This window comes from Rhipicephalus microplus, chromosome 4 (assembly GCF_043290135.1).
Source record: "Rhipicephalus microplus isolate Deutch F79 chromosome 4, USDA_Rmic, whole genome shotgun sequence".
In the NCBI taxonomy this organism is placed as follows: domain Eukaryota; kingdom Metazoa; phylum Arthropoda; class Arachnida; order Ixodida; family Ixodidae; genus Rhipicephalus; species Rhipicephalus microplus.
In genome coordinates, this window is record NC_134703.1 from 20,343,608 (window position 1) to 20,365,684 (window position 22,077).

General features: G+C 42.9%; 1 protein-coding gene across 6 annotated transcripts in view; it reads right to left on the reverse strand.

Annotated features, from left to right (window-relative positions):
* Nucleotides 1-458: 458 nt before the first annotated feature.
* IntS10 (integrator complex subunit 10) overlaps nucleotides 459-22,077 on the reverse strand; it is a 30,934-nt gene continuing 9,315 nt past the window's right edge. Inside the window, exons 6-21 of one of the 6 annotated variants that reach the window (XM_037422484.2) lie at nucleotides 20,488-20,569; nucleotides 19,717-19,864; nucleotides 19,283-19,559; nucleotides 18,111-18,189; nucleotides 14,123-14,189; nucleotides 12,854-12,887; nucleotides 11,619-11,745; nucleotides 11,268-11,350; nucleotides 9,733-9,801; nucleotides 9,248-9,301; nucleotides 8,454-8,495; nucleotides 7,618-7,723; nucleotides 4,716-4,795; nucleotides 3,735-3,900; nucleotides 1,156-1,252; nucleotides 459-790 (exon numbers count right to left, since the gene is read on the reverse strand). In XM_037422484.2, the coding sequence (XP_037278381.2) occupies nucleotides 619-790; nucleotides 1,156-1,252; nucleotides 3,735-3,900; nucleotides 4,716-4,795; nucleotides 7,618-7,723; nucleotides 8,454-8,495; nucleotides 9,248-9,301; nucleotides 9,733-9,801; nucleotides 11,268-11,350; nucleotides 11,619-11,745; nucleotides 12,854-12,887; nucleotides 14,123-14,189; nucleotides 18,111-18,189; nucleotides 19,283-19,559; nucleotides 19,717-19,864; nucleotides 20,488-20,569 (1,683 nt within the window). In that variant the 3' untranslated portion in view covers nucleotides 459-618. Of the gene's footprint in view, nucleotides 791-1,155; nucleotides 1,253-3,734; nucleotides 3,901-4,715; nucleotides 4,796-7,617; nucleotides 7,724-8,453; nucleotides 8,496-9,247; nucleotides 9,302-9,732; nucleotides 9,802-11,267; nucleotides 11,351-11,618; nucleotides 11,746-12,847; nucleotides 12,888-14,122; nucleotides 14,190-18,110; nucleotides 18,190-19,282; nucleotides 19,560-19,716; nucleotides 19,865-20,487; nucleotides 20,570-22,077 lie in introns of all 6 variants that reach the window. The other 5 variants (XM_037422485.2, XM_037422483.2, XM_037422489.2 and 2 more) reach the window with 5 other exon arrangements.

A 22,077-nucleotide genomic window follows, 5' to 3' on the forward strand; every position in this document is an offset into this window, starting at 1 on the left:
CAAGATTATATATATATTTTTTTCATATTTCGCACTGCAGAAACGGAAGCAAAACCATGCCCAAGCTTTTTTGTACTTGTCGAGGCAATGTTGGTCAGTGTCCAGGACAGCCAGTCCTTCTGCAGTAAGATGCTCGCAGTACCTTCACAATTCCCTTTCCATTCTGTTAATGTTATCCCACAGGGTTTAAATAAATCTTTGCATTCAATTTCAGAGAAGCCAAAAATGTTAATTTCCAGTCTCATCGTTTGTTTAAATTGCAATTTTTTTTAAATTGCCAAGCCAAAAAAGTTATTATGTCAATACCTCTCATACAAGTTCTCTGTGCATCAACACTGTACGCTTACAGCGACACTGCTTCTTTAACTGCAGGCTGCTGACCACAAGATGGCATTTAGGGAAACTGCAGACAGAAACTCAGTGCCTACTAGCACAAGTTGTTACCTGAAACAGCTGCAGACAGTTTAAGGGAATCATTATTTGGCTGCACTGCAATCGATTGTATAGTTGCTTTGAAGTGTGCCAGATAGGAGGCCCGAGAATGGTATGCCCTGAAGCCCATAAGTGGCCGGCTGAGATCATTAAGAGGAGCTGTTTACATCCATCTGTGCTCTCAGTTTACAGCTGCTGCTCGAGAATCTCTCTCTCTTGCTGGACGAAGTGAACCAGAAGGTGCTCAAGGTCATCATCGCAGCGTGCCATCTGCTTTTCCATGGCCAGCTTCAGGTCTTCTTTAGCTCCTTTGTTCACTCCTCGCGTCACAGCTCTCTGTCTGCAATCAGCATCCACACTGTCAGCGGAACATGCCAAAACAACACACAACTTTAAGCACAGGCGAGAACACAGAAAAAATGAGCTTTCAATCACACTTATCTCACAATGTTTAGACTAACAGTGTTTAGGAAGGCACTGTTCCCAGCTGTCATCATAATTAAAAAAAAGCAAAGCACATTCTAAAATGACAGTTATTGTCAATTAATTGAATTTTAGGCAATGCACATATTGTAACCATAAAGAACTTTACATGCGGACACAGTTCTGCAAACTTTTGCAAACACAAGAGTGGCTGAAGAAGTTAGCAGTTTTATCACGCCCGTGTTAATTATTAACTGAGACAGTCAGTGAGAAAATAGCATTAGCTTCCGATTGCCGCACCTTCCAACCTGAGTGGTAGAAGTTGGCAGTAGGTCCAGAGTGACTCCACCTCCATTAGCAGTAGTGATGTACATAAATTCCTCAAGCATGTCAGCATCTGAAAATAATCTGCTGAGGAAACTACTATTCTTCAGATAGCCCGCCAATACAGATAGAGAAAAAGTTTGGAAGACAGTCCCTAATGAAGTGTAGAAAGCATATCCTATTAATGTAAGGCATCAAAATTAAAATGGCAGAATGCTTCCCAAACCATACTTAAGATCATGTCCCTGTGAGATAACTTTCAATGAACAATAGGTAGCATTTCACCCATTTCATTTCAGAACTACAGAAATGTGTGACATGGAGACGACATGGCATTCTTATGACAAAACTCCACTAACCATCATCATGAAAACAACAATGAATAGTTTCCATGTAAATGGAAACTACTGTGGATGTGTTGTCCCTTTTATAGAACTTGTCTCACATACTTAGTCAATAAATGCCCATTTATTCACATTTATAATCTCAAAAGCAAGCAGTCAAGGATATGGCTTTTTGCATAGTGGTCGAAGGATGAGTACAATAAACACCACCTAGACTTTTAAAGGCCAGATGGCTGCCGCCGTGATGTCACGAAGTGGCGGCGGCTGCTCAGCACCGAGCAAACTGCGCGAAAATGTTTTCGGTTTAAAAACCTCCCGTATTTTAATGTCTTTTTTTTTTCTCTTTGTGCGCTAAAATGAGCACTTGCTTTTATAGCCTTATATTTATTGCTCTGTAGAAAGCAAATAGGTATATGTGGTTCCACAAATCTCCATGAAAAAACAAAAAAGGACACAGTAGACAAAGCACAGCACTGTGTTTGTTTTATTTAATTCATACTTGACGTTAGGGCAAAAACACATACTTTTTTTTCTACACATTTCTCACCTCAAGTTGTTTTTGCAAGCAGTCGAGAAACTAGTCGGCCGACATTTAATAAATGAAAGAGAGAAAATGTAATCACAGGTCGAGTGACAAAGCTCGCCTCTTAGAAATGAGGATAGGAGACTGATGGCATGCTGCTTTCTGAATAACTTTATTCACGGGAAATAAACGCCAAGAGCTACTTCTTACTCAACGTTTACAGCTTTCTCTTCGATTTAGAATGAGCTGCTAAAATCTTGTAATTCATTCAGCAACACAATTTTTCTCACAAGAATGTTAGTGCTGCATGTGCTTCAGCACCGGTTCACAAAAGCGACCTTTGTCGCAGGCATCGAATCTGACAACTCGTCCTTGCTTAGTGGCTCTATGGTGAAGTTTGTTACCACTTGGCGCTGATTTGAGAGCTTTAAAAAGCTTCTTGTTTTCATACTTGCTCTACTAATACGCTTTCAATGCAGTGCTAAAAGGTTTACTTTTTGGTTCTGATCTGAAAACTGATCTACAATGCACTGTACTGCATTTGCCTCTTGTTCATGGCGAGATATTTCCATTGTTTCAGAAAGTAAGCTGGGCATTTTAGAAAGTTCGATGGAATTACGCCTGTAAGAATGCACAGACTGAGGAACAATTTGGTCACCGTGTGCACCGTCTCTTCGTCAATGTATGAAGCCTCTCATGTGCTTGGGCATGAAGTGCAGCTGGCACACTACAAAATAAATAAATAAATACTCATTTATCCCCAACCTTTCTGCAACACAACCAATATTATGTAATTTTTGAAGCTTAAACACAGCGTGCATATAATCGCACTGTGAACTATAAGAAAATTCTGCAAGACAACTCATCTTAAAGTATTGCGATAGAATAAAGTTGTCTTTTGTTGGCTGCGTGCAGAAATGGCACGCAGCCATTTTTTGCGCAACTCAACATCTAGCGTAAATCTAAGAAAGTGCACCTTGTACGCGGACTCGTAATTTACACCGCACTAATGAACACAACACTCGTTCGGGATGGAGTCAATGCGCCATGCACACTACAGCACTCACGACGTCTTCACAACATCGCAAAGGCGGAGCCGACGGGTACTGACGTGCCTGGCATGACACCTAGAAGCAAACTAATGTGCATGCTGTGCCACCACACTACCTGTCCTCCGTCGATGTAAACAGAGCCCTTCTGACTTCAACGTTTCCCTGTTGAAAATCGATACTTCACTAAGACATAACCTTAGTATGATGAATATACAGCTTTGTCGTTCATTCTTGAGAGAAATGTAGCTAGGCTCTAAATGACTACTATCGCACGTGTCTCAATTCGTATCCATAGATGCTTAACTACTTTTCCTAAAAGCGACTCACCAGAAAAACCAGTTTTTCCCGCCGCCGGTTGGTGACGTCCGCATTTGGCATGCGGAGAGCCCTTCAGCCTTGAAAGTCTAGGTGGTGTTGGTTCAATACATAAGAAATTTCATGTTTTTCATGCTCCACATGGATTTGAAGATCCCATAACTAGTGCACTAAGTTAATCAGAACAGTGGCTCCAACAAAGCTGCATTGCACTAAGGAGCTCACACGAAAAACATGACACAGTGAAGAAACCTCTAGAAAGACATAGCAAATGCCACATTTCAACACATTTTGTCTTCACTTAGATGGGGCAAAGGATACTGATGAGGTAGTTGAAGAAGAGTCCATAGCAAAAGTTCCCCTGCTTCTTAATTACATCAAGCAGCTTGACGAAGAGTGGCTCTTCCTCTGGCCAGTCGTACTGAGTCATCACTATCAAGTGACCGAGAGCAAGGTCATCTCGGCTGAACTGCATCAGAACTTTTTCCTGTAAGGTAAGGTAGAGCAACATGTAGCGATGATCCAGCAAGACTACGTAAGTTTGCTATATCAAGGAAGACACAGCAATGTTCCTTTTCCATGTCAGTTTCACTTTCAAAGAGCCTGCCAGTGTCGAATTTTTGTTAGCTCGATAGTTATAAGTAGTCTTTCAATGAAAATTTATTGATGCATTCTATTTCTTCAGCCACTTATGATAAGTAAATAAAAAGTTAACATAACCTCTGTGATGCTGAAATATCTCGAGCATTAAAACATTAATGTAATCGATAATAAACATTATTTCTCTTCCCTAGAGGGAGCCAATTTAAACAGTTTGAATAGAGCCATGATTCACAAAAGGTCACTTCTAATAAAATTTTGGTGCAGCTAAAAAAACATAAATAGTACAAGCCTTGACCATGAAATAACCAAAAAAGTTCTCAGACAGCTTTGATTTCTGCAAAGAAAAACAGGCATAAGGGGAAGCTGTAAGCTCTGCATAATTTAGTTGAACATTCAGATCAACTCTTAGGAGTCGAATGATGGCCAATGGCGATGATACCAATTATGTTTCTACAATTTGCTCTAAACTAAAGTGCCACTCACAACAAAGGCAATTTTATTTTTCCCAATCACCTGTGAAAAATTTTGGCAAGAAAAGTCTCAGGCTATATGAATAAATACCCCAAATTATTAGGCACTAGTCAATACCTAAAGTTAGATAATTATATCAGAAAACAAAAACTACTGTACCTTGTACCTTATGCTTACAATGTTCTCATTGCAGGCAGTGAAAGACTCACAACAATAGCGTACATTTACCTTAAAACATGTTATCAGCGTCTTCATGCAGAAGCGCAGAACCTCAGTCCTTTCATAGCAGGCAAACACCAATTTCCGTTCTGAAAAAGCACAAGAACAAATCAATAAACTTACAAAAACCAGCCCAGCCAGAGGCAGGGCCAAACCATCAGCCAAGTGACACATGATTACGCTGCTAAAGAACCATGGTGAAGCATCAATGACACTGTCTTCGAAAATCAGCTCAGTTTACCTAACTGTATTTGCACATTGTGAGGACCAGGTCAATGAGAAGTTGAGTCAGAAAGCTTTTCTTTAATAACTGACAACTAGCTAACCAGCAGCTAGGTTCAGTAAATAAAATCGGAAGACATGCAACAAGTGAACGGCTATAGCATCATCCAACCATTCGCACCACAAATTTAGTGACACGGTGTGTACCGAGGCTGCTAGGGACAATTATATCATACCCTCCTCCTCATGTCTGCCTGGCCTCCTCTACTCATGAGGCACGCTGGCATCACTGTCGATTGCAGAGCTCCCATAAGTGTGCTCGAGAATCCGAGCTTTTACCAGTCTAGACCTCTGAGAGCGCACGCCGACACGTTGCGCGCAGTCTCAGAGGCTGTCACACAGTGCGCTTTGCAGCCCGCACGCCGTCTGGCAATAGATACAAAGATAGCGGAGTGGTTCATATCTGCTCCGACAGGTGCCGCCACTCTATCAGCCGATTTTACCTCCACGCATTCTACGGCCCACGAAAGACAATCATATCAGCAGTCAAGTGGCCAGTGGATGTCGCTCTGTACATGGGCGGTTGAAAACGCGTTCGGCCGAGCCACAGCGAGGCACCGATCTGCAGAAATTTGCAGCTTTAAAGCGTAATAAATTTCACAGTTTATGCAGAGAGCTCAAATGGGTCTCTAAATTACCCCTGGGCCTTGGTCTACCAGCCCAATGTATTTGTACAAAATCACCAAACCATTTCAGGGTCCCTTAATACCCATTATGTCATTCATACATCAATGCAAATTAACAAGATATTTGGACTTAAGTCTATGCAGGGCTATTTGCAACACAGTGCGACGTCCCCGCAAACGCGGACCGAACCCCAGGCCTTTCAAGATGTTTACGTTAATTTCTTAAACCCACGCATTGGAAAAAAAGAAGGAAAAGAAAACTTTCGGGGTAATGAATGCGCATTTCGGAGTGGAGTTCTTGGAAGGACTCTGTTGACGATTGTCGCAGGCCCACCGCCCAAACACCAGGACAGGGTGGCCCCTTGTTGTCTACGGACAGTATACGGTGGTGATGCTCCATACGCGCCAGATTTATGGCACGGATGGCAGCAGAGCACCTCATTTTGGTTCTGTACATGCGAGCCTGCAGTAGCGCCTGTGCCGGGACCGGCCTGACATTTTGTCAGCCTCCCCTGTTCCAGGGCTCATTACTGCGTTCTGCCCGGATGACCACTTGCGGCGTTGAAGGAGGAACAAGCGGTGGCTGCGGAGAATTTTGCGGGAGACACCGGATTGCATGAAGGTGTTGAAACTCGATCTGGACATCGGGTCGTCGGGCACCGGAAACCGGGGCAATAGGGGTGGCCGAAAACATTTCGGCACAGCACTCCAAACTCCCGGCGTCGGCAATTAAAGACGGCGCGCTTTGTCGCAACATTAGGACTTCTGGTTGCCCGTAATTCACGTGTCATTGAACAGCTCGCACATCTCTCTCTCTAAAGTTTGAGTTTCTACATTGTTACTTGCTCTACTTTGCTTGGGAGAGGGCTTTCAACTGGCGTAGGCTACTGGGACGGCTGTCGAAACTGACACACTCCGACTGACAAGAAAATATGCCACATCAATAGTGGCAATTGGTTAGGTGCCACGGAGGGGCGGAGTCAGGTCCTACGAAAAGGGACCGCGGAGCCGCGATCGGGAGACGATGCGATGAGATTGAGATGGTAGAGAGACGGAATGGAAAAGAAAGATATTGTTGTGAAGAGATAGCTATGAGAGTCGATGAGGCGATGACTGAGGCAGGGATGGTATGACGAGGAATGAAAGTTAGAGATGGGAAACGAGGAAGCGAGCGATTGCGGGACGTAATGAAAGAAGACTAAGATGGAAATCAGTGAGAGGGCAGACGAAGACGATGAAGACCTTGACGAATTGGAAAGTGACCACAGGAAAAAGCCCCGAGCCCCGACTCGGAACATCCAGCTCCGAAGCTCCCGACAACATGGACCAATCGTGAGGCAAACTTCATGTACCTTATTTAGACGGGCTTTGCAGGAAGGGATGCGGTGCGTTGAGACATTGTGTGGTGTCGTCGTGTGTGTCCTTTATATATTGGCGTACCCTTGTATTGTTGCAGTTACTTTCTTTATGTGCCCTGTGTCGAATGTCGCTAGTGTCTATATCATGTGTTTTAATTTTGTGTAGTGGTTGTACACGGGCAGCATGAGTGTATGATGTTTGCAATGAGTAATAAATAAAATGCATCAGTAAACAGGGACAGGTCGTAGCGTCTCCTATTTCCCGGCCCCAGCATGAATCCCTGTGTGTGGAAAGTGGTTGAGACACATAGCCAAGAGGAAACCGAGAAAAACGGTTGAGCGTTCTTCCTTCTCTTAGGGCGGTCGGTGGCGTAGCGGGGACGTCTCAACAGCATCAAATAAAGGCACATGAAGTGCTGAATTCACTCTATGTGTCAACAGCTGGTTTGCACTTCCTGGTTTAATAAGCGTACAACTATAAGTGTGATGAAAGCAGACACAATCAGGCTGATGCAAGACAAATACCCATACTGTGTCGGCCTTTTTCATCTCAAGTTATAACAAGGAAACTCCTAAAAACCTCCATGACACTTTAATTTTCTTCGGTCAGAACAGTGCCTGACCCCATAACCAGTTTATTCTCACCAGGTTTTCTATGCAGGGCTTCCGGTGTATGGTACGGAGTAGCTGAGGCAGCCACAGAGTTTTCAGGTAATGAGCACACCACATCCAGAAGCTTGGAACAAGCTGCCTAGATAGATGCAAGGATAGCAGTAACTTTAATTTTCAGGACCTCATGGCCACCTGTCGGAAGGCAACATTTAGGACGTGATACAAGGCACTGCAAACTTCTAGCACATTATAGAAAAGCTAACCTGTAGTGTACTGTACTGGAGTGTAATTTAATTTGTAGTAAACAACACTGATTCAAAGAACACTGCAGAAAGAGGAGATTAATGATCAGAATGTGTCAGGAGAGAGAAAATACTCTAATGCCTAACTTTGCAGTTGTCTACACCTGGCGACAGATTTCTGTGGCAGCACAGGACAATGGATATTGGAGCTGATGTGCACAATTTCCCGCTATGCTCCTGCGTGTAGTTTATAAGACTACATTACATAAAAGCAAACACGACACTTATTTTTCATTTTTCCACATTCAACACCCTTTTCATTTAAAAAAAGTTTGTGAAGAAAACAGTCTTTGTTATTGCTGATTCTAGTTGTCTGGTACGGATATTGCATTTTCCTGCCCCGGTAAACAACACTGGTATTGCTTGGTTGAATACAATGCATATTAAAGCTTTTAAGCTATCATGAACAAGTGTTTGTAAGTTGACTTAATTTCACTATACAGGAAAAAACAAACAATGGTGTGTTGTGAAATATTTTGATATCTGCACATAATCCCGAGAAGAGAAGTTGTGCCACGTGCAAGTGGTACCACCAGCACAAGGGGAGTCTCTCATCGCGATAGCTACCTTGATGCCGGTGACCGGGTTGCCATCAGCTTGAAGGCAAAACTGTAATCAAAAACAGTACATAAAAGAAATGACCCCCTTTATCAATTTTTATTGCATACATAAGTGGTATTTCTGTTCATTGTTGCTAATACAATCACTTGTAGATGGATATACCACATACCACAACACTGGACTGCACGCATCAGCATCTTCGATGGATGGTACTTTTGGCACTTTACAATGACAGCATTCAACTTCAGCAATACAATTACTACAGCAATGCTTTGCCAGTAGAACCGAAAATTTCTTTTTGATTATGCAGTTGATTGCACGTTTTTTGCTGCACAAAAACAATGCTATTGACCATGACTGGATGAGCCATGAGTCTCTTTCGTGTGGCCGATATCACTGCTGCCCATCGATGCCCCAATTTAACCCTCACCAAAACAAATCCACACCACAGAAAGTTGTCGTAGGTGTAAGAGATTGTACAGTTAGACACTGGGTAGACAGTAATTAGTGTCCATTAAGAAAAGGGTGAACATTACAAACAAGAGAACGAACCCCTTGATTTGCTTTCAAGAAGCTATAGACATAAAATAAAAGATTGTGTGAACAGGGCCAAAAGCAAAGCAAGCTGCAAGCAGTGACAGTTATTGAATTTACCATATTTTTAAGAATGAACCCATATTTATTTTCTGTGCAATTTAACAGTACTAGCTGCTTGAATGAATGCGTATTCACTAGCCAAGCTCGAGAACTCTTAAGAGCCTGTGAGCAATACAACACAGCTTACACTTCTAGTCACTTACTGAGGACTCTCCACACGAATAGAAGCAGCTGGCCATCTGAAGGTTTACTTTGTTCTGTAAAAAATTGGGTATGAATGTATTCGGTTCAAAACGTCACCAAGTCAGCAATTAAATCGTATTACTTGCAGCCGTCAACACTTACACTTTATTACTTACACTTTGTCAACACTAGCATTTGTACAACAACCAGCATGAACTGCTCAATTATATCCGACCAAATGGTGCAATAACTTGAATACCGCATCAGCAGAAAGCAGCTAAACAGAAACCCGGCAGTTTCTAACTTAATGTTATGTCAAAGAAGCTCCTACAGAGCTAAAGGTGAACAGCTGAAAATCTGGTGCATTCTTATGCCTTGAAAAAAAAAACTAAAAACAAAAGCAAATTGTATTCTCCAATGAAGCTAGGTGAGACGTGAAGCGTAATATACACTACCTTGACCAAAATTCACAAACACAGCTTTGAAGATAAGCTGGATTGAATACCTTTGTTGTTGGATCTGTTGCTGCATCAGCTGCACTGAAGAGCTTTGCAATGGCTTCTTTATGCTGGTCCTGAGTGAAAGAGAAGCAAGTCGTCTGTCGTCCATTCCCAAACAATAAGAATGTAAGAGACATTACTTCTTTTTGAAGAACTCGAGTGACAATAGATTTTTAAAGTGAAAGCCTCAAGCGACTCATCAGATGGGTGACCCAGTGACATACCTGCCTGTTATATAAAGTTCGCATGGCAACCCGCGTGCTCTGTGGATGAATGCCTGCACGCTGCACCTAAACTTTGTCTCTGCGCAGTTTGAGTCACTTAAAAAGAAAAGAGAATGCTGCATGTGCGATAAAATGTGCGCGAAAAATAGCCACACAAGGTGACCTTTGCCTTGGGGTCGTCCTGGATGACTCAAAGACAAAAGTCATTGGTACAACGCAATAATGAGCATATTAATTTTGCAAGTACTATATGATGCCGCCAAAACATACTAATAAGTACCAGATTCATGGCCGTGTAGTGCAATGCATGGATCACCATGATTTCAGGAAGGAGGTGGGTTGAAACCTAGCAGATATATGATGGTTTGCCTCCAACAATGGTTACGACGATGAACAGCATATCCAACTGACAGTGCCACATAAACCTTGCCAAAGTACGATACCTTCCCAATGGAACTGTGGGCTGGTTTCATCCATAATAAATAAATTGTAGGGCTCCAGCAGTGCACTAGATGCACTGTCCAGCAATGCACTGTCCAGCAATGCACTGTCCAGATGAAAGCGCGACACCGTCTCTCTTTTTTAGCTTAGCAGCATGTAGAGGCTCAGTGAGACCCAGTAAGATGCCAGGTGATGTTACAGTACAAAGTGTGAGAATATCTAGCCCCAATTTAGGAGTTAAAGAACAGTGTAACAAAGCCGCAGTCACATATGCACATACTCAGCAAATGCTGTAAATATTCAACACCTCTTTCCATGTTGGTTAGAACTGATCTTGTGGCATTTTCACAAGTAATACTGCCAGCCTACCTTTCTTTCTTACATAGTGCCTTAAAATAGAATTAAGATGAATGCAACAAAAAAGAATGCCCTTATTATTAGCACAATCATCATATCCGACACAATACTTGTAACTTTTTAAACCCTTATAAAAATATTATTGGTACACATTGTGTGCCATTGACTGCGCAGTTATAACTTGCAGGGGTACTGTTTGTTGCAGCCAGTGTTTTTGTTTTCTTTTTTTTTATTACAAAACACATTATGTATCTAGGTGCTTCTACTTATCGGTCGTCTCATCACTACTGATTCGATTTTTGCAGAAAAAGTTACTGAGAGCACTTGTATGATATCTTTCCAAGTACTCGTACTTCTGCCACTCCTGCAATGGTCGAGTCAGCAGTCCGGCACAATAACCACTACCGAAGAAGTAAAAAAAATTAAGCTCTTCAGTTCTTATTTTTTGTGCTCATGGGTATCGGTGTTTACCAATAACTGACACATACTTCTTTGGCAAAACAACACAAAACACACACCTGGTAGATCAGCGACTCTATAAGAAAGGACTGGAACCAAGGCCACTCATCTAGACGAATGTGTTGTGACAACCGGGACAGTTCTGGAAAAGACAGAAAAGTTCTTCATCACAGCTGGCACTTATTCGCAAAGGCAAGAATTGTGAGCTTGATGTAGATATGCTGCAATATTTATTATATTGACAATTGGACAATGTTCCACAGCATATTGCAGCGAATCCTCAAGACAATCAGTAGCTAAGTGCTTCACAAGTATCACTACTACGTCGTGCTGCATGTCGTCTTTATTCTGCAAACAGCAAAAAAAAAAAAAAAAGAGAAGAAAGAAATGAAAGGGCCAGAAGTACTTGCCTTTCTTTAGATACTGCAGAATGGACCAGCAACGAATAGCCGTAAGGAAGCTCTGCGTCAGTACAACCGCTGATTCTGCCGGAACGCACTTGCTCACAGTTAGGGCAGGTGGCTCAGTTTCCTTTCCCTGTGCGAACATAATCTTTCAGTAAGGAAAGAGGCAGCATGGCCAGTTGCTACAAAGATGCTCAAGTTCAAAAAAGTGGTTCATTGCCCAAAAGCAATGCACAGCTTAAAGTAAGGGGCTCTAGAACAATTTTGACTTTCTGCAGTTCTTTAAAACAAACTTAAGTCCACACACCCAAATGTTTTCACATTTCGCTCCTGTTAAAACATGGCCACTATGCCTCGAAATCAAAAGTATTACCTCATGATTTGCAGCAGAGTGCAACCTAACCTAAGACAGCCTAACTGCAGCAATCTAGCATTGTCCTCCCGTGTCACCCAGAAGTGCACGAATAGGCCTCATCTATACAGTATCTTTCTGGCCTATTCTGCAGCCATGGCAGAGTCGTGTACTGCCAAGGAATAGAGAGCTGTGCTTAGATGTCGTATACCAGTGTGTGTGTGTGCCACTGATTAAAGATGCAACATTTTCAACAAGGGTACTACTGGTCTTGTTCATGACAGAAACTTCTTCCCTTTAATACACTTTATTTAGCACATTTACACTATAGCTCATGCTGTTCATCGGCCATGGTGAAGGAGTAGTAATTGAGTGCAGAACGTAGATATTCTCGGGCACGTCAATGTAACATGCTCACATGTATCTTCTCGCCTCTTCTGTGTATAGTACTGTGCATTGCACTGCTCATACATAGCCAAGAATCTGTACCAACATGGCCACGTTTCAGTCATAAATACAAATAGTGACATCAGGGTGTTTCACTGTTAATACTTCTAACAAGTAATGATGAAAGCAAATAAGGAAAAGAAGTAGAAAAGATATTCATAGGACGAGGTATTGCTTTAGGCTACAAGTGCAAATGGAGACTTTGCAAGCTACGCATAAACAACAATGCAATTAGCCCCCAAATAAACAGTCACAATAGATGTCTGCAATGAAAGCCCAGTGCAGTGCACAGAAATGAGTTGCCACTGTAAGAGCTCACAATTAGCACAAAAAGTCATGTCAACAAAGTAGCTTTCTAATTTTGAACATCCAGCCTTGCAAGAAAATTAAATTTTTTCAGTTGAAGTCCTCTGGAATGTATGGAAGGATGACTAACACTTGCCTCAGGCTCAACTTTTCTTCTCTTGTGCTTTGGCCTAAAAAAGAAAAAAAGTAGAGAGCGTAGATTTTCTAGCGGCTTAACACCAACTCCAAGAGCACAAAACAAAACAAAACATAGAAACATGACACTTTTCCACAATTCCTTCCACAGCCTTTCGAACCACCTGCATTGTCACCGTTTACTATGGTGGTGTAACATTTATGGTGCTCGGCTGCTTACCCAAATGTCGCGGGCTTGATCCTGACCACAGCAGTCGCATTTCAATGAAGGCGATAAGCTAGAGGCTCGCGTATTGTGCGATGTCAGTACACGAAAAAGAGTGCCAGACGGTAGATCTGGAATCCTCCACCATGGTGTCCCTCATAATCACATTGCGATTTTGGGATATTAAACTTCAGATATTATAATTCATGTTACCTGCATAGTCTGATCCCAATCACTACGGTCAGGTACAACTTTATAAGGCATAGATAGCTACCTCAAATGCGGGTGCACAGAAGCCTGCACCAACAAGTGTGCACTCTAGACTGATGTCGTAAGCCCCATAGCCATCCACCCTGCCGAGTACCTGAGTAGGATCATTTCCTTAGCCATTGTGGCAGACAGCTCCCGCCCTGCAGTTATCTGGGTGGGGCCTCTACTGCCTATGCTGCATCTGACTAAAGCATCATTGAACATTCCCATTGCAACATTCATTGTATTATCTGTCACCAATTGCAATATTACTTTTCACCAAGAACAAGCGAAAATATTTGTCCTAAAGCTACACTTCTACCATTGTGTGTGTATGTGTGTTCTCCTAAAGACACCTTAAAGGCTCTATGTATGGGTCTAATAAATGAGGACAGAAATAAGCTTTCCTCTTGCCATTTATAAAGTTGGTGCAGTGTATACTGCAGCCCTCAGCAATTTTTGCAATGAGCTTCTAGCCTCCACTCAGTGAATAAAGTCACATGGAACTCTAGTGATAGTAATACAGTAGATTCTCAATAAATGGAAATCTCTTATACGAAACTGCTACTTAAATGAAACAACTGCATCTAATATGCAGTCATTTTGTACATGGATTCCACACTCCTGTTCAATGAAACACATTTTTCTGGTCCCTTGAGGTTCCGCTTCGCGAGAGTCTACAGTACATTCCATAAGGAAAGTAATGCTTGGGAGCCTGCCACCTCATGTCACATTTTAACTACAGCTGCCCCTCACAGGTACAGTGAATAGAAATGAGTTAGTTAACTCGTTCATTCATTCATGAACTGCACTTACTGCTCAGGCGCTGGGTTCACCCACCGTGGCCCCTCTAACAGAATGCACTGAATGTCACTGGTGGTACCTAAAGAAAATATAAAACAAAAAGCTAAGTATGTACAATTGTTCTTCACATTATTTTTCACTGATACACATAGAATTGAAAGCACCTTACGAAAACATTCAGTGGTGGGAATGCCTTTCAGCAATTTAGAGCAGCCATTGGACCAGGCAAAATCTGCTTTAGGAGCAGTTACCTTTGGTTTGAAGCACTTTCCATGACACACACAGAGGATAAAAATTTAGCTTTAATTTAGCTTAATGTTCCCTCACTTTACATAATCATTTATAGAGAAGCAGCAAGCCCACAAAATGAATGAAAGTTGGATTATGCAAAGAAGTGGTTGCATAAGATGATGTAGGATATTGCACCAATGAGCTATAGTTGCCGCATGAAGTTCATAGCAGTGCACACACAAACACACTCGCACAAGCAGACGTCTTAAAAGCTCATTACAGTTAAATCTTGTTGATACGTTTACAAGCCGCAAACCTGCTTAAAACGTGGCAAACTACGCAACTAAACATAGCATGCAATAACCATCAAGTACATAAGCGTGTGCAGGGTTCATTTTCACGGTCGGGATGGAAGGCGAGGCTTGTCGCAGCGCCCCCCCCCCCTCCCGCTTTAAGTCATGTCAACGTGTGGGGCTGCCTTTGTGCTCCCCCTCCACATCATGTCCATGTATGAGGCTGACTTTGTGCCACCCCCTCATGGTCTATGAAACTATTTTTTGGGATAAGCAAAACGCATCCTCAAAGAACAAAAAGTAATTGTTTTTTCAAAGTACTACAGTGTGAGCAAAATTTAGCCGAGATGGGAGTTTCTGCAGCAAATGAGCTCACAAAACTCCCCTGCCCTAATTATTTACTCCATGTCGGGAGTGAACCCATGTCGACGTAAAACGCCCGCTGCTTAATGACAGAGTTTATGAATGACATGACCTTGTTAAACTCCCCAGGGAGTTTCAGGTCACGTGTTTACAAACTCCCTATGGGAGTTTTCAAAACCCTTTTTGGACGTGACGTGTGTGCCTGTGTTTGTGTGTATGTACGTGCATATGTTTTCACGTCGGCTTGAAACACCACTGCTTTGTGCGGCTGACCGTGTGAGCATCTGTCGACAGGCAACGAAATTATAAGTGCAGCGAAGAATTGCAACGACTGGTTGATGTTTACTGTGAACATTTCAATATATTTCGCACCGTTGCAAAACACTAGACAACGATCCGATTCCTCAACGAAACGCCGTGAATGCCGCGCTTGAAAGGCCTTAGTTACAAAAAATTACGAAGAACAATTTAATGGTAGTGAATGTAAGCTGTTACGATTGTCAGCAATTGCTCCTGGAGTTTCACTGTAAAACTTCGAAGTGATCTGATGCAGGTTTCGCTCGATCACGGCAGGCTGGCTGGCAACCGGTGCGAGAGTTGCGCTGGCGACGTGCTCGTCCCTGCTCCACCGATGCTGGCTTCTCGGAGTGTCACCGGTATTCAATTGGCTGCAACATCTAAGCAGTAAGAAGACCTCGCTACGCCGTTGGTATCAAGCCCGCGTGGTAGCGAGCTCGCACTGCGCTCCGGCCACCAAGGCGAGCTCTACGAGCTAGCACCGACCACCGGCGAGGCAAAGAATGTGTTTCACAAAAAGTAAAGGTTTTTGGGATGAATAACAGTCTTCTGCGCCTTGCGACCGCAGCTGTCAAATGACCAACTACAAGGCGAGCGCCGAACGAGGTGGAGTACGATCGTCAGCGATTTTTCCTGGAGTTTCACTGTCTAAAACTTCGAAGCGGTCTGAAGTAGGCTTCGCTCGACCATGGCAGGCTGGCCGCCAACCGGTGTGAGAGTTGCGTCGGCGACGCGCTCGCTCCGACTCCGCCGATGGTGGCTTTTCGGAGTGTCAATGGTATTTCACCGGCTGCAACATCTAAGCGGTGAGAAGGCCTCGCTGTGCCGTCTATATCAAGCCGGCATCGTAGCGAGCTCGCACTGCGTGCCGGTTGCTGTAACGAGCTCTACGAGCTAGCACAGACTACCTGTGAGCTAAAGAATGTGTTTTACAAAAAATAAAGGGTGCTGGGAAGAATAACAATCTTGTTCTGCGCCTTGCGACTGCAGCTGTCTATTGACCAACTCGAAGGCGAGCGCGTAACGAGGCGGAGACACACAGAAACAGTGTACGGCATCCATGCCCATGCACTGCATGCGAGCAACAGGAACCGCAACTGCGAACTGTCTCTTTTGTTTAAGTCTATCACTCCGTAGATTAAACTGCAGGGATAACGGACGCCTAGTTCTGTGCATGGGAAAAATAAACAGACGTAAACTGCACATCAGCAAGCATTTTGTGATCGGCAGCTATCATTCATTGAATCACCGTGGCGTACTCGTGAGTGAGGCCTAGCCGTCGAACGCGGCAGTGGCGGTCTACCTCGGTTCATCGCTGGAGCTGCTGAATGTGCCTCGTTGATGTGTTCATTCAAGGCCGATAGGGCTTTGTGTATAATTCAGTGCATTTCACGGATTCACAAACAGTACTGCTAATGCAAATTCAGCCCGTACGACAGAGCGCCAACTGATAAAAGCCTTTCGCTATAGTTTAAAAAAATTATTGAATATTAGGCAGGCTTAAGATAAAAGGAATGTGTGTTGAAGTGCTTACATAAGGCCACCGCAACTTCATACCTACGTCGTACCTGTTTATGGCTTAATTATTAGCAAAAAAAAAAAGGTCCTTTCAGAGCTACATGGGAGGTTAGAATATGGTGCTTATTTATACTCGGTGATTGAATCGTAGGTGTGCAGCGCGGGTGGCAAGCTGTGGTGACTGTGAGTGTTGTAACAGTACGTGAATGTTGTGTGCATGTTTGTGTACTGTAATCATTAGTCCTCTATCACACGCCCCATCAGTAGGGGGCTTTTGCATGGTGCCAGGGCGGTTTTTATTTACATTCATTGAAAAACTTTTTCAGGTCAGTATGGGAGTAAATTTTTGCATCAACCTTTGTCAGCAGCCGTACCATGCGCAAGCGTAATTTTAATTGCATTACCCTCGAAGCACACAATAATGTGGGGAGTAAATTTTTTTACTCCCTCCAGACGGTGTTTATAAAACCCCCATCGGGGCGTGCGCTAGAGGACAGGTCATTTACTCCCATCTCGGCTTATTTCTGTTTACAGTGTACACTTCATTCCCTTGATAGCAACCCCTTCTGATTTTTCGTATGCTTTGCTGCATGACAATTTTGCGTTGCGGTGGACATGAATTATGCTTGCTATTCTCCATGAGATGACTGTAAAGTTATTGTTGCCGTTTTCTATTACATATGCACACCCACATTTGTTTTCTAGGCTTGCATATTTGAAGAACAGACACAGCTAGAAAAAGGTTGCATGTGGTTGCAGACCATACAACTTATTGACAAAGTGTTCAGATTCAATTAGTGCGGCACTTTAGTTTGACCATTCTTTGCCATGAAGAAATAAAAATCACCTATTTCACACTGAATGTTCTCTTTATTTATGAGCCCTCCCATCTCTTTCACTGCAAGAATCGCTCATCAGTTCCACCAGTTCACAAGGAGCCCCAAAACATGGCCGGGAATTGCTGTTTTATACTTTTAACATTAAAGCCCAGAAATTCGTCAGATCAGGTCTTGGTCAACCAATCTTGATCCATTTTTGGATGTTTAGAAGTGCAAGATAGATGAAATTCACCTGTCACTTGAAGCAGGATTCTGACAAAGGCTTAAAATTTATGTAACAAGAATCCAGAAAAATATTTATTTTATAAGTCCACCTGCCTATTTACGCATGAGTCTACTGACCTATGCAACAAAGATACGAACACACACACTCACAATCACTCAGTAACTCCCTCATTCAAAAGCAAGAAATCACTTGATCAAACAAGAAATAAGGTAACCGTCAAATGTTGTGCATACCTGGGAACCAGGAAGGGTTGATGTGCTTCCCATAGTTGTAGAGTGCATGCAGGAATATTACAATGACACAGTAGAAGACCTGAAGAAGAAGAAGAAAAAAAACAGGCTATGAAAAAATGGCCGCCACTTGTTTTTGCATTGTCACATTAAGCCACTGAATGTAGAATAAACACATATGAGGCTACATCCTCCAGAGGTATTTAGTGGAAATATGAGTGCGATATAATGTTTTCCTCCTCAAAATACTTCTGTACCTTGCGCTAAATCAAGCACTCGCTCTTTCATATACGCTTTTTTGTTCAATCATTTATAAACATCCTAGCCCGTGCCAAACAAGACAGTTACAATCTGATTAATCAGATCAACATGTAGAAGAATACTAGTAATAACACGTTAAGTAACCAAGCGTGCAACGTAAATAGAAAAAGCAACCCAAAGCAACACTCAATGAGGCAACATAAGTGATTTCTGAATTAAAAGTACGAAAAGGAAGAACTGAACAATACTCCAATTACATTGTTTGATAAACAAATTGGCACTCAAGAAAACTTATATTTACTAGGCGATTTGCTAAATTATGCAATCACCCTTCTTCGTCCTTGAAAGTGGATGACAAAGAAGAAAAGTTCGACAGGTGTCACACTCCTTTAACACAAGAATACTAGAGCCTTGCTGCACTTGTGAAAGAAAGAACCCCACCGTCCTGTTCACTTTCCTTCGTCCGTTTTTTTTTTTTTTTTTTTTTTGCACAACCCAAATATATGTTCAAGATTGCACCAATTTGCCTAAACGAAAGCTTTACTGCAAAGAATGGTAATTTTTTTTTGACGGGCTGATTACTTTGTTAGAGACAAAAAATGACTCCAACAAGCAATGTTTAGTCATACGCTCGTCGCTTGGCTTAAACACACCTGTTGTTTCTTTTCCCACTTTTTTAGTTAAGGATCTTCTTGTCTCGGGGGGAAGGGGGGGGACATAGTCATGATTATGATGACCTTGTCAAGTTCACTTGATTTAATCTAACAGGTGGGTTCGGCAGGAATGTCATGTCTAACGTAACGACACGCTTTCTGAGTTGCAGCATCGTACTCTGGTGTTACCCGAGGCCCGTGCTAATGCAGACCACAAAAGCCATGCGTCCTCGTGCAACTCATGTGACATTGGGGCCAAACCTGTTTGTGTGAAGCCACGAGCTCTTCAGGGTCCATAGCAGCGGCACCTGCACTGAGGTCGGTTGGAGGTGGTGGTGGCCGTGCACGCAGCAGGGCACGAATGTGTTGCCAGTGGCTCTCCTGGAGCAGTGGCAGGGGCTCCTGCAGCAGCTCCGACAGCTCCCAACGTAGGCGTCGCCCAGCGCACAACATAAACGAGAACAGCTGCCGCCACAGCTCGGCCTCCGAAGTGCCACAGCCACTCTCGGTGCTGCTGCTTCCCCCACCACCTTCGAGGCTGCATGAGGCATTCCCCCCAAAGTGGCTCAGCAACTGACATTTGAAAATGAAAGTATGGGCATAACTTACCGCTAAATGGGCGCATTTTAATCATCAAGCAGCATAATGCACACACTAAATAAAACACGTTATACAAAGATGAGTGCTCTGCTTACCCTGGCTTCACGAATAAGTCGAGCTTGTTCCTGTTTGGTGCATAGATGAACATTGTGTAGAATTCTATGCATTTATGGATGAGCCTATATGTCTGCTTGACTGGGAGCTCCACGCCCATCTTTAGGACAAGAGGAGCCACATCACACACTGCAAAAGTAACGGTCCAAGTTCTGGCTGGCTATCTCAAAGCAATCTGCGGCATACATTAAGAAGTTCATGTAATAGCTGCCTCAACAAATTATGTTAGAAAAAAGGCAAAAAAAAAGGCAAAAACTGGGCATCTCAGAGGTAGGTTACAGTTGCGTGCATCTGATATATCTTGAGCTGAATAAGAACTTCGACGTCTGTTGGAAGTAAAAGAACACATTCCAAACAGTGAATTTTCGCAGAAAATGTTACCCCAGATAAGAAAAAAAATCATTCAAAACACTAAACAGACGTGAATACAATTACACCACTAATTACATAGACTTTTATTAATTATAATTGCTAAAAGTAATAGTCAACTAATACTCTGCCTGCAACTTGAGGATCTTTCAGGGTACTGCCATTTCAATGAAACACGACAAAGATTGCACAATTCAACACAAGATACGGTGCCAATTCGCTAATCTGTGCATGTGGATTCGGCAAAGCCGCATCCCAAACAAGGAGCAGAATACATGTAAGTCCCCCTAGCTGCCCAAAGCTGGGGGAACTCTCCACACAGATGAACCAAGCATAACAGGTCCGCTGTGGCTAACGTTGGGCAAACGTAAGAAATTCCTTACCAAGAAGTTTCCTAAATTGGTTCAGTGGCGTCTGGCTATGGCTATGTTTCTCGGCCATTTGTAGGGTGTCAATCAGCTTCACCTGAATGAGAACACGGCGATTAAATTCACAACAATTTACGTAAGCAGGAAAGCTTGGTGCAAGATAACAAACAAAAAAAATAGTATACAATATACATATTTTTCAACAGAACTACATTCTGTTTCCCTCATGCATCATTTATTAAGCATATAATTTTCTTATACTGAGTTCTGTTTATTCCTGGTGTCTACAATGTTTTTTCAGCATGCATGTATTGAGAATGCCCAGCACACCAGGCTTGAAAGTAAAATTATATCAATTATAACGAACACAGCGCCGGACCAAAGCACCAGAAAATGCATTTATTCTGACAAAAATTGCTCATTTTTCGGCCGTGTTCTAACAAGTTTCGATCGCTTCTCGCATGTTAAAGGTGGCGTAATTTGTCGGTTACGCAGCGTTCGTCAGTGCACTGGCGCATGAGGCGCGATCTGTTGTAGGTTGCAAAGCGTGAACCCATTGTTTTGAAAGAGGCGAATTGCCGAGGACATGAAAAGCACATGAATGCAAAGTGACTTTGCAGCCTCACTGCGATGTGCGTATTTCCTTCCTAGTTTGCACAGGCATGATGCCATACAGGCCCGAAAAGCTTGGCCTTCGAGATCCACGACTTAGGGACATATTATTTACATTTTTGGTTATAAAATACACATCTCGTTGGTTATGCTTTTTCTTGCTGCTACAAAGCCCAAAGTGTCACCGCCAAGATATCAGTGGTACTTTCATCTTTTGCATTTCAGTAGTTCTCGCCTCATTACGGTTCAATCTTCCATCGAGAGTCAAACTAAACATTGCGTCACTTGCAGCAATAAAAATGATGACTGCTGCTTGGAATGACGTCAAAGAAGGCGCTGACGTACAGTTTCCTCCTGGGCTTTGCTGACAGATGACGACTTAGTGTGTGTCATCTTAGCTGACAACAGCGTATGGTGTCTCTGTGAATTTTGATAATTATTGGCATTTCCAGGGACCACCTCTGACAGGAGTACAGGAAGCAACTTCATCAGTACAGATAATGACGTCGCTGTTTCTGACTGCATCGATGCTGATGTCACGGCTGACATTGCCGGCACCGCGGACGTGGACCCATGCGGTTATGAAGATGCTAACGCTGCTGCTAAACAACATTTTATTGTGCTACAGAGCTCGTATCGACGCTTGGCATCAATGACTGCTGTTGTGGCTGAAAGGGCTGAATTTGCTTATTTTGAAAGCTTCATTGCTCTATTAATGAGGATGAATAATGAACATGACGTTGCCCAAAGGGCAAAACGAGTCTACAGACTATTCTCACGCGAAATAAAGAGCAGTAATATGCAAAAGAAATTGTCAACATTTATAAAGCATGCTTTGAGCAAATCATCATGTTAACGCTCTAACGACTATTACGATTTCCAAAAGCCGTTTCAAGAGTTGCTACACAATAATATAAGCCTCACATATGCATATTTCTTATACCGAACTATCAATATATCGAACTATTTCGCAATCCCCTACGAGGTCGATAT